The sequence below is a fragment of the Aptenodytes forsteri genome, unplaced genomic scaffold (assembly GCF_000699145.1).
Source record: "Aptenodytes forsteri isolate BGI_AS27 unplaced genomic scaffold, ASM69914v1 Scaffold143, whole genome shotgun sequence".
In the NCBI taxonomy this organism is placed as follows: domain Eukaryota; kingdom Metazoa; phylum Chordata; class Aves; order Sphenisciformes; family Spheniscidae; genus Aptenodytes; species Aptenodytes forsteri.
Genome location: NW_008794951.1, coordinates 8,189,329 through 8,201,860, shown reverse-complemented (window position 1 = coordinate 8,201,860; position 12,532 = coordinate 8,189,329). Strand labels below are relative to the sequence as shown.

General features: G+C 45.8%; 1 protein-coding gene across 2 annotated transcripts in view; it reads left to right on the top strand.

Moving 5' to 3' along the window:
• The window catches only part of LOC103895674 (gamma-aminobutyric acid receptor subunit beta-4), a 79,615-nt gene extending 68,076 nt beyond the window's left edge, over positions 1-11,539 (top strand). The window contains exons 5-9 of one of the 2 annotated variants that reach the window (XM_009275353.2): positions 1,335-1,417; positions 5,703-5,840; positions 7,449-7,601; positions 10,342-10,586; positions 11,090-11,539. In XM_009275353.2, coding sequence (XP_009273628.1) covers positions 1,335-1,417; positions 5,703-5,840; positions 7,449-7,601; positions 10,342-10,586; positions 11,090-11,467 — 997 coding nt within the window. In that variant the 3' untranslated portion in view covers positions 11,468-11,539. Of the gene's footprint in view, positions 1-1,334; positions 1,418-5,702; positions 5,841-7,448; positions 7,602-10,341; positions 10,599-11,089 lie in introns of both variants that reach the window. The other variant, XM_009275352.2, reaches the window with a different exon arrangement.
• Positions 11,540-12,532: the final 993 nt, after the last annotated feature.

Sequence of the window (12,532 nt, the reverse complement as noted above, 5' to 3'; positions counted from 1 at the left end):
CAATTTTCTGTCCAGCATCTCCCATTCTCTCCCTGTTTCTGGTCTCTTTTTCTTTCATTGGTGTTTTTTCTTGTTTTTTCTCCTCCTTTTTTGCTGGCTCGCTATCTCAACCTTTCTGCTTTCTTGTTTTTCTTTTTTTCCTCTCTTTTCTCTCTTTTTTCTCTCTCCCAGGCCACAGGGCTCAGAACATAAAGCTTTCTCGTTAACAGTTCACTGGTTATGCCTACATAGTAAAAAATGTGTAGCTTGATTAACGGCTTCCAGATGGTTAATTAAAAAAAGAGGGGGGAATGCACCAATCTCTTACCCCTCTTCAGAACCCTGCACACATACATTGCACAGGAAGAAAACTTCATTAAAGGGTGAGGGGAGCAATATATTTGAGAAATAGGGGCAGCCTGTTAACTCCAGGGCGGCGTTGCCAGGCTGGGGAGTTAGCTGTTGATTTGCTCTGTCCCTGCTTCATGCCCTCTTCCCTCATCTATCCCAGCCCAAAAATCCCCATCCCAGAGAGCGATGCTCCTTCGTGTACAACATGTAACGCACACAAAGCCTCCTCGTACCCTCATGTGAACCCCACTGTGGGCACCATGCCGCTCTGCCCCCACCCCGTGCTCTGACACCCCCAAAGCAACACTGACCTTCATTCTCTCCCCATATTTATTTTTCAGGGGGATGCACGCACACCCCCATGTGTCTTTCATGAATCTTGATCATGCAATCGGTTGCGCAAGAGTGACTCTGTTACCAGAGCCGTGAGCCCATAGGAGCGGAAGGGCCCCGTTGGGTGGGGTCTGGGCTTTTGGACTCGGCAGTGCCAAAGTGGGTGCAATGGAGTGGGGGGTTGCAAGTAGGGTCATTGGGGCAACTCAGGAGGAAAGGGGGGTGATAATGTGGTCAGCTATTCTTCTCCATAGGTCATTGCTGGGCAATTTAATCAATGCATCTTCTGTTTGTATTACAGACACATCAGCTGTCTCCTTCTTACAAACTGACATGCTTCTCCTCTTCCCCCCCTGCCCGTAGCTCTGCCTACTCCTGGTTTCTTTGTCTCTCTCTCAAGGGAGAGACAGGAGGAACACAAATCCTTCCCCACCCCGTTAATAGAGATACTGCCTTCCTGACGTGAGTCACGAAGGGTTTAAGCCATGCAGTTGAGGGTGAGCCGCATCCAGCCCCCCACCCTGCACACCTCCCACCACGGATCTCCCTGGTTTCCAGGGAAACAGCAGCCCCAAATGCTGCCTGACTTTCACGTCTGCCTTTCATTTCTCCTTTTTTTTTTTTTGTAAGAAAAACCACACAACTGATTTTTTTCTCCCCTCCCCTTTCAGGATCACCACCACAGCTGCTTGCATGATGGACCTGCGGAGGTATCCCCTGGACCAGCAGAACTGCACGCTGGAGATCGAGAGCTGTGCGTATGCCTCGTGCCTGCCCGCTGCCACGCGGTGCCACCAGATGCCACCCGCCCCAGCCGCAGCTTCCCACTCACGGGATGCCTCCCAGGGGTGTTACGGGCCACCCCTCCTAGAGGATGTCCCCTGGGGCAGGAGCAGGCTCCCTCATCCAAACTCCATCCTGAGGGGACCTCGTGGGTGAAATGCCCAGGAAAATGGAGCTCTAGCAGCAGGCTAGGCATTAAAATCACTCTCACCCTCAGACGGGTGGTGGAAGGCTCCCTCAGCCCTAGGAAAGTCCTGGGAGCCTGCCCTCACTCGTGGCTGGCCCCGCTCTGCGTGGGAAGTGGGACCTGAGCCCCCTCGCAGTCCCTCCCCACCTGGATCTTCCCTTGACTCATATGGAAAGCCGCTCCTGACGATGCTGGTGGAGGAGTTCTGGCTCTCCCTCGTAAAAATGCACCGCAGTATCCCTTCAGGAGTGGTCCAGAGCAGCAGATCTCACAGTAATGATGATGCAGCTTCAGTGGTGACTATCAGAGAACTGCTTTTTTCATAAAAGAGGTCCTACAGCGTCCATAGTTGGAAGGTGCTGTGCCACCTTCCCAGCCCTGCCTGTGCCTGGGAGCCCCCTTCCCACTCGCCACTCGGGTTGCTCGGGATGCGCAGCCATCGCAGCGCTTGGCGTGGCGGGTAATGGGATGTAAATTAGGTTCTGCTGGAGACACTAATGACATGTCATTTCTGGCAGTCCTTAGCATTTTTAGAATAGAGTACAACCAAGAAAACAGAAGGCAGAGAACTACCCACAGTTCCCGATGTTGCAATTTTGTTCTTAATGGGACATGTCAAGCCAATTTGTTTGTCGAAGCTATGTTTCCTTACAATATTTCTAAGAAAGATCCACACAGAGATGAAGAGATTCAATCATTTCCTTCCTCAGAGCTTTTGTCTTTCAAATACTCGTACATTTGAAATCCACAGGGCTCCATTTTGTTTGCTTCCAAGTCCACACAACTCTGGAATAACAGTCCTTTCATGGGTGGCTTAAAAAGCAAAGTATATAAAAAACCCCCTAAAACAAACTACCAAAATAGCCCTTTTGTGGTGCAGGGCTGCTGGGGTTGTAAAGCAGCAGTGGGCGGCTGGGATCTCCTTCCCCACTGCTGCTCGGGGCACTTACCTGCAGGACATAAGCCAGTGCTGGCACTGCCTGTTGATCCCATCCCTCTATCCCGAAAATAACGCTTACTGCGCATACCCCTGCCTAGCTATGTGTGAGGATTCAGCAAAAAGCTGATGAGGCAGGCAGCAAACAGGCTGTTAATCTGACATTTTAAGACATCGTATCAATACTTTATGATATTTCAGGTTGAAATGACTTGTCTTTGTGAAAGTTCTTTTACTTTTTAAAAGAAAAATGGAAATTTGGTTTTCTTTTTAAAGCTAGAAATCAAAGTGAAGCATTTATTTTTAGATTGAACAACCTTCCCCTTTAGAATCACTTTAAAAAATGGCTTCCCAAAAAACATGTTTGATTTCATATTGCATAATGCCATAATAAAAAAAAGTACAAAAATTGGTGCCCAATACCAGCAGGTCGTAGAATAAATGGAATAGAGCTAGTTAACTGCGAGATCTCCTAAAATTAGTTACTGTAATTTGACATTTTCATTGCTGATCAGGAAGTAAATTTCAAGTCACTGCTGTTAAATTTGTGGATGATGAAGATAGCAGTCTGCGTGGCTTGCTTGCTGTACATTTGAATACCTCCCAATCTGAATATATTCAGAATACATTTGAATACAGCTAAATGTGGAGGTCTGTGCCTGGGTGCGGGAGCGCAGGCAAGGCTGCCAGACTGAGGGACTTGTACCTGCACGGGTATCAACTGGGGGAAATGATGAAGGGATGGCAGCCCTGAGCACTGCTGCTGGAGGTTTCACAGCAGGGCTCTGACAGAAAGGGCTGGAGTGAGCCTTGGTTATGTAAACCAGGGGAGCCATGAGTCAGAGCAGGGAATCGATCGGCCTCTGAATGTGTCACTGGTGAGACGGGGAAAGGGCCTCTGTCTATATTTGGTTTCCAAAATTTAGAAAGGAAGTTGAGAAATCAGAAGAGGTTGGGAAAAGATGCTAAAAAGCGGTTCAAGGGCTAGAGCAGATGTTTTGCAGTAAGAAACCTAAATAGCTCAGTCTGGTTTGTTTGCTGCAAAGGAGGTGGAGAGGTGACTTGTTTACAGGCTGGGTGCACCTCTGCAGAGGGTGCTGGGTGGAAAGGGCTTGGTAACCTCCTCAAAGAATTCAGAACAACCACCAGAGTCTGAAAGTCTGAGCCAGATGAATTCAAATGTAAAACTGCACACGATGTTTTTAGCTGTGAGAGTGTTTGAGCCGCTGGAATCAACCACCAGGAGGAGTGGTTGTTTCTTGCTGCTTTCCACACTTGGTCTCAGTGCTCTGGGAGAGACGCTGCAGCCAGATGCAAATACCAGTTGTGCACAAAGCTGGAGTACTTGAGTCAGTGTAACAGCCTGTGACACCCCAGTGTCTGCAGCAGATGAGATGATAACCTAAGGGTCCTGAATCTCTGTGGGCTCGTGGGTGTGAGTGCTTTACCAGTTACTGCCATGGGAGCAGGAGCATACCACGGGGGAGGAGGTGGAGCCCTGGCTTAGGTGATTTACACCAGAACCAGATCTGGCATGGCATTTGGAAGATTTTTATTATTTTTTAGCACCCATGAATAAACATAGTAATGACTGAGAGCGCAGGATGTGGGCTTGGAGACTACACAGTCATCAAATAATGCAGTTTGGGAAGAGACCTCAGGGTGTCTCTAGTCCAGCCCCCAGCTCAAAGCAGGGTCAGCTACGAGATCAGACCAGGTTGCTCAGCTCTTTGTCCACTCGGGAGCTGCAGGATGACACCATCCTCAAAGGTTCAGCTCTGATCTGGGGTAACCCTTAGCCCCTAAGGCTAAGTAGAAGAATTTCTCCTCCATGGTACATTCAACAGCTCTTCATTCCCCCAATCCTACTAATACACTGGTGCTTGTTTTGGTGGCAGTTTTCCCTAGTGGATGTAAGCCTTGCTGGGTATTGCTAGCCAACTGCCTCTGCTGTGAGGACTTGTGGACAAGGCAGGCTGCCGTGCTGCAGTGCAGGTTGTGAATAAAAGCTCTCTGTGGGCATAGTTGAAGTTCATGCTCTAAAAGAAGCCTTGCACCATGCTGTACCAAAGCCTGTACATATCTTACTGCTTCTTTGCACACAAAGGTGCTCCCATGCAGCTCTGCACTTTGCTTAGAATAAGAGGCTACCCCTTGTGCAGCAGCAGCCACAGTGGTTCAAAACCCAGCTTGCCACAAGCGGCATTAATTTTCAGGTGGAGATGAAACCTTGCCCACAAGGGCAGTGGGCAGGGCTGTGAACATCACACTGATGGGAGGGGAGCTGCATGATTTCGCCCCCTGGGCCTCATTCCCCATGAGTCGAGCATCTGGGGAGTCTTTCTCCTGGGGCTGTGGCTTTGGGCTTCTCAGCACTTCCAGCCTGTGCAATCCTGTCTGGCATGTATAGTTTGGGGTTAAAGTAAGAGGCGGTACCCTCGGCTGAGTTAACAAATCCATTACCCTGAAATATAAGGGATGAGTATTTGTTACCAGCCTGACTCCCCCTCCTCTCTTCTCCCATTACTGCTCTTTTCAGCCAGCCCTTCGCAAAAGCAGCCCCTGATCTCAGAGACACTGTCCGCTTCCTGGCTCCAAATTTTGATTGAGTGTACTTAGAAGAGGGAGGTGCTCTGATGCTCAATTTTCTTTTCAACTGCTGTTGTAAATCTTTTTCTCTCTGGGAATTTTTAATACTTAGGTGCTCTGTTTACCTAGTCCCCACGAGAATGTATTGTGTGGTCTCCCCCTTCTGGTAAAGGGAGGCAGTTTTTGAAAAGCAAAATGCTGTGTTTGGTGCATTTGACAGAGCCTTCTGATGCACAAATCCCTGTCATGTCAGCCATGGAAATTATGTAGCACAAGTCAAGGCTTGATGGACCACTTCTTACCTTTTTCTCCTGAATTCTAGCCAGAAGTGGGAGTTCTGACCAATTTTTTCCTCTTCTGAGGACTGTACTGCCAAGCTCAGCTGAAGAAGAAAAGTACGTCAGCAGGGAGGGGCTATGCTTGCTATCTGATGGTGTGGGCTTTCCTTTGGATCCTCTTCCAGATCACCTTAGTGAAAATGAGGGTGTCATCTGCTCCAGCTTGTCAGCTTAGTTCTCTCTCTGTGCTTCTTCATCTCTGCAGATGGTTACACGGTTGATGACATTGTCTTCTTCTGGCAAGGAAATGATTCTGCTGTCACGGGGATGGAGGTACTAGAACTGCCCCAGTTCACCATTATCGAGCAGAGGCTTGTCAGCAGGGAAGTGGTCTTCACCACCGGTGAGTCTCTGCTGAAGGAATGCGATGGAATGTGCAAACCTTCTGCTGATCAACGTCAATGTGGTTGTTCCTCTGAATCAGATGCTGAGGCACTAACTTAGGAGACAGGCTTCAACTTGGGGTCTTGTTCCTCTGGAAAAGAGGCATCTTCTGTGCCCACTAAGTTTGCTTTTTTTTTGGCTGCTTCTCTTCAGAGACTTATGGGATCATTTTTTCGTTGCAATTGTTTTCATTTCTTAGTCAAAACACCAACTGAGCTCAAAACAGAACCTCTTTAGAAGGTTCTCAGCCTTTACCTTATTTTTATGCGGTTTGCAACTGGCTTTCGAAGCTAATGTAGGTGCAATAGTAAGCAGAAGAATGTATCAGTTGAAAAGCAAGTGGTCTATGAAATGACACAAACCCATCTGTACACAGCAATAAAAAGATCTGGAGAAAATACCTTGGACGATTCAGATACTGCTGGTTGGAAAGTTGGAGGGGTTTGGATTTTGATTGCTGTCATCACTTTGATCTGGCATGGAGTTCACTGCCAAAACAGCGTGCCGCACACCTGTTATATAGGACAATTTTTGAAATGCCATGAAATCACAGCCTGAGTCTATCAGTGGTGGTGGCAGATGGTGATGTTGTTACAGTAGTGCCTCAGGGGCATGCTGGGAGCAGGGTCCCATTGCAATGGTAATCTAGAGACCCACAACAGTCAGTATTCCCACAAAAGAAGTCTAAATAGGTAAGAGCTTCAAAAAAAGACTGGTGAAGTACTGTGTTCAAGCTACGCAAATGGCACATAATGGTGAGAGAACATAACCTCCTTTTTCCCAGTCTACCTCCTTGATCATTGAAAACTGTTGTTCTCTTGTTACTTTAGCTGCCATCCCACGATTACACCCATATTTCAGGCTGCTGTTTGCCTAAGGGATGGAGGTGGGAAGGAGGAATTGTACTTTGTTTCACAGCAATGAGAGAGACCCTGCTTTGTTCCTGTCAAAATGACCCTGCTCCAGTGGAAGGACTGTAAAAGTACTTATTGTTGTCATTATTCCCATTAGGTTTGCTAAAAGATTAGGAGGAAGTTGCAACAACTTGAAAAAAAAAAAAGACCTACAGATTAACTGACAGTACTCCATTTGCATATGAATTTGCCCAGTCTGACCATAACTCATTTTTAGAACAGCATGGGGAAAATACAATTCAGATCTTCATTGCTGTTTGGTGGAAAAGCTAACACATGAAACATTGGAAAATCATCTCACTGCATCCAGATATAGGGTTAAAGTCTCCTGTGTAAGCCTGTATCAAATTGGCATGTACTATAATAGCAATTTCAGCACTGAACAGACATTCTCCCATAATGTCTGATATAATAACGTAACTTATGTAGAGTTTCCTTTCTTCTTAATATTCTGAGCCATCTGAGCAGACTCTGAAGAGCACCCTTCCAAAAACTGATGAGTCTGCAAAACCAAATGAAGAAAAAAAGATAGATTTCTCATTATCCCTGCCTCTTGAGAACATTTTCCAAGTAAGCTCTTACCTAAGCTCTTACCATAAATACAGCCTTGCCCTCCTCTCAGATGATATCTCCCTTTAATATCTCATTGACAGGTTCATATCTGCGCTTATCCTTGAGTTTCCGGATTAAGAGGAACATTGGTTACTTCATCCTGCAGACTTACATGCCATCTATTCTCATCACCATCCTGTCCTGGGTCTCCTTCTGGATCAATTATGATGCTTCTGCTGCACGAGTGGCACTGGGTATGTACCTTTTCATTATATGTTGAAGAAGGTGGGTTTTTTGAGGGAGATCAGCTAGGACAGCTCTAAGAAAGAAAATACCTTTTTCTTTATGAGGTAGCAGCTAAGCAAGCCACATAGGTCTGTCAAGCTTGTTGTCCCAAATGAAGGACATTTCAAATTTGCAACAAGAAGAGCCACTTTTTTTGTTCAGAAGTATCAGTACTTCCCACGCTTGAGTCTGTAGTATTTGAATCAGTAAAAGTTCTACCATAAATTTCTGTGGGTGCAAGTTTAAACTCTATAACAAAAGCATAAATGGTCACAGCTTCTCAGACGTGTGAGACTGACATGCCATGAGCCCACCAGTTCCTTCACCCTGGTTTGTACTTGTTTTCTTAAGAAGAGAAGTCGGGGCACCTCTTGGTCAACAGGTGTGCCAGGATTGGTTAGTTGGATACTGAGGGTGGGTGGCCAAAGAGTAGTAAGAATGGTGAGTGAATGGCTAAAAGATGAAAAAAATAAAGGAAGTTGCATTACACATTTTCATGATAGTTTAGGGCCCATACAGACACTTTTTGTAGCTGAAGACCTTCATAATCAAGTCAAATGTGGGACAGTAGTTAAAGTCCAAGTTCTTCTTAAGCACATGCTCCCTTAAATAGGAATGTTTTCCTATAAGAGGAAAAAAATGAGGTCTTTTAAGCAACAGAAGGGAAGTGGGGGTGGATTGCAGATGAGGATTTTGAAGAAGGAACAGGAGAAAGGGGGGATGGCTGGCATATGAGAACGGGGATGTGCAACATCATAGAAAGTTCAGAGGAAATAGGAGAGCCAAGGAGGAAGAAGGATTTCATCTGTGAGTGGGAAAAGTCTCAGAGAGGCAATGGAGCACAGGTAGATGCTAGGTCTTACAGAAAAGGTTTGGGGCTTAAATTAGCTCTAGGAGAAGACAGAGTTTGAGAAGAGTCAGAGGAGGGATGGTTTGTACAAAGATATAAAATAGATTATTTGGCTGTGCTTGCTTGGAGATGCTGGGGCAGGGAGACAGGGAGGGAACAAGAAGAACATGGTAAATTAAAAAGGTAAGTTACATTGACAAGAGTATAATCAGTGACAGAAGAAAAAGAGACCATGGCAGACATGGCTGGCACAGTGAAAGTACAAGCAGAAGGGTGGACATGAGCACAGCTGTTGAATTTCTGCTGACATCTGGATTCAAAGGAGAAGACAGAAGAAAAACATTGTAGATCAAAACAGGAACACCTCTCCCTAAACTGTTCCTGACAGCATTCTATCTAACTTGTCCTTAAAAAGCTCCAAAGAAGGAGACTCCACAGCCTCCTCTGGGCACTTTATATCCAGATTTACCTGCTCGTACAGTCAAAAAGCTCTTCTTTGCCTCTGTCCTAAGTCTCCATTGCAATTTGTCCAGTTCTTAATGGAGATGTGGAGAACATTCTATTCCCCCTTTCTTTGTCCCAGATTTCTGGATATTTAGACTACTGTTTAAACATAGACAATATAATATATTGTATGTATATAAATATATCTCACTTCCGTTTACTCTTCTGTGAACTGAAGACTATTAGTTCTTTAAATCTTTTATCAGGAATGACACTAAAGACACGAGAGGGTGAAGGGGAAACAGGACAAGCAGAGGTCCAGGACGCACAGAGAGGTTTGAGAGTCATCACTGTAGAGGAAGGCCTGAAACCAGAAGAGCAAATTAGGGTCATGGAGACTAAGAAAGCTGCCAACAGAGAGATGAGGAGGGACACTAGAAAAAAAGGAGATCAGCAAGGTAGTAAGAAAAGCAGCACAGCTGAGCTAGAGAAGTAGGAAAAGAAGACTAGGTTGAAGAAGAAGAGTTAACTGCCCCCAAAAGAAGCATGAAGGCTTGTTGCCATCTTTTTGAAGCTGGCAGAAGACTGTCAAAGAGACAGATCTGAGGCCGCTCTGACAGTCCAGAGAAGGGAAGAGGCTGAGAAGAAAGCAAAGAAGAGGGCTGAAGCTGTGAGAGTAATCATGGTGCACCAGGCTCTAGGAAACTGAGTAGATGGGGAAAAAAGTGTTCAATGAGGCCAAGAAATGTTTATTTAAGATGCAGAAAATATGAGTAGGCCTAAAAAGGGAGTGTTAGAACCATGGCAGGAGTGCGTACAGATGATAATTGAAGTAGTGAGTGGTAAAGCTGGTGAAAGGAAGGTGGAAATTGATGGGGGTCAAGGATGTAGACAGAAGCCTATGAGGCATGCAAAAAAAGAGCATGCCATGAAAAGGGAATCTCTTCACTCTTTCTCCTATTCATGGCACTGGAAAGACACAGCAGATTATAAATTCATGTCAAGGATACTGAGGCATTCAGTAGTGCCCAGGGAAGCCTGATGAGTTCATGAAGTGGAAAAAAGGAGGAGAAGAGGTTGAGAGACTGAGATCAAAACTGAATGTTTCCTACCACACTGAGGGAAAGAAGGAGGATCAGGGAGGACTTAAAGAACCAAGGTCCAGAGGATGTTGATCCCCATCGTCCTGATGATACTCAGCTTTGACATTTTCTCCCACTGTTGGTGGCTGGTTTATTTTCTGCAGCGATTTGTACTGGGCAGCTGGGCTTAGAATAATGACAATTTTCTTCCCAGTTGCACTGCTCCCATCCCTTTTGAGGTTGTTCAGCTGGGAGGAGGGATGGGGAAGCTGAGAGTGGCATTTCAGGAAACCATCCCACCTTGGTAACAGAGCACCTACCCTCTCCTTACAGGGGTCACCACGGTACTTACAATGACTACCATCAACACCCATCTGCGGGAGACTCTCCCCAAGATCCCTTACGTCAAGGCTATTGATGTTTATCTCATGGGCTGCTTTGTCTTCGTGTTCCTTGCACTCCTGGAGTATGCTTTTGTCAACTACATATTCTTCGGGCGAGGCCCCCGGCAGCAAAAGAAACAGAGTGAACGGATCAGCAAGGCCAACAATGAGCGCCACCGTTATGAGGAGAAGAGGGTGAGAGAGCAGGTTTGTCCCCTTCTTTCATTGTGGCAGGAGAATTCAGACTATCCATTGTTCATTCAGTCCTGGGTGAGCTGTGGACCAGCCTTTCTCCTCATCATGAGAGATGAACTCCAGTTCCCCTGTCTCGTGATTACTGGGAATTTTTTCTCCTTGATCATTTTGTCATCATCCTCAAGTCAGTCTCATCAGGACCATCCTCTTGCATGGGGCAGGTGTACCCAAAAGTACTGCTGTGGCTTTTGGTCCTACGATGTTGTCAGAATCACACTACCCCGGTCAAAAGTTTGCTGCGAGCACATGTGGCTAGTCCTTCAACTCCGGCATCAGTGGACAACATTTTCAAATGCAGAAGTCCAGGTTCAGAGCTCACAAATGACCCAATCAGTGGTATTGTTACACAGAAAAGAGTTCAAAATCATCCCTGATTGTGTGTCCCTGTATGCATTTTGCACATGACATCCCCGCTACCTTTCTCTCTGTCTTCTCTGTTCTAGGTTGACCCTTATGGTAACATCCTCCTCAGCACTCTGGAGATGAACAACGAGCTGCTGGCCACGGACATGATGAGCAGCGTTGGTGACTCTCGAAACTCTGTCATGTCCTTTGAAGGCTCAGGAATCCAGTTCCGCAAGCAGCTGGCCTCTCGGGATGGATTTGGTCACCACCCAACCCTGGACCGCCATGTCCCGCTGACCCACCACGCCGCGGCCCGCAACCGTGCCAACTGCCGTCTCCGCCGACGGTCATCTAAGCTGAAGCTCAAAATCCCAGACCTGACAGACGTCAGCACCATTGACAAGTGGTCACGAATCATTTTTCCAATCACCTTTGGATTCTTCAACCTTGTTTACTGGTTGTACTATGTAAATTGATGCCTGCAGCCTCCGAGACAGATAGGGACAGACACTCAGACAATGACAACACAGGAGTGTTGTGGTCTTTTGGGTTTGGGTTTTACTCTTTACTATCATTATCATTTATTCCTTTGATTCATTAGAGTTATTCTAAGCTTACTCTTCTCTTTTCAGCACATGTAGAACCACGGAGTGTGTGGAGGGGTAAGGGAGAGAAGGGTATATGGGAGGGGGTTTCATTTCAGGGAGGGATGTGTTTGTCTCGATTTTGGTTTCCTGCTGAAGGACTTAAACCAGTTTAAAAAAAACAAAAACCACCAAAAAACAAAAAAAAGAAAAAAAAAAGAAAAAAATAACAGAAAAAAAAACACAAAAAAACCCCATCAAAAAAAGAAAAGTTTAAAAAAACGGGGGGAGGGAGATTTAAAGAAATTGAGTCAAAAACTGATGGGGGGATAGGTTATCTTTGGCTGTGCTCACAAATGCGCTATCCTTACTTCCATTTCACTACCAAATTTCATCGTTCTCTTCTCAGTATTATTATATTTTTTTAATCTTTCTTCTGTCACTGCTCTTAACTCCTTCATGTTTAGTCTTTCATGGATTCATGAGGTGGTGGGGTTTCATTCTCATGCTATGAGATTTCTCTTTTCTTTTTCTCTCTCCCTCTCTCTTGCTTACAAGCCTAAAAGAATCTTTTAAACCAACAAATAAAAAGAATATTTATTTTGGAAGAGCTGGGAAGGGGGGAGGACAAGGCAATTATTTGGGAGGGAAGGGGCAATGTGGGGTTATGGGAGGGGGGGAAGAGGGAGCTTATCAAAAACAAAGGCACATTTGCAAGTTGCCTTTTTCCACCTTCAGGAGTTTGCAAGCTGTTTTTCCTGTATGAATGTGTGTGTGTGTGGCGCATCTGTGTGTGTATGTGCGCATGTATGTAGATACGGATGTGTGTGTGTGCAAGCATGTTTTCTGGGGAGGGGACCTGGGGAGGGGGGGTTTTGTAATGTCTTTTGTAGAAAGAGAACACAGATGACATTTAACTGGCAGTGTTTTGGGGGGAATAGCAGGGTTTTGTTTGCT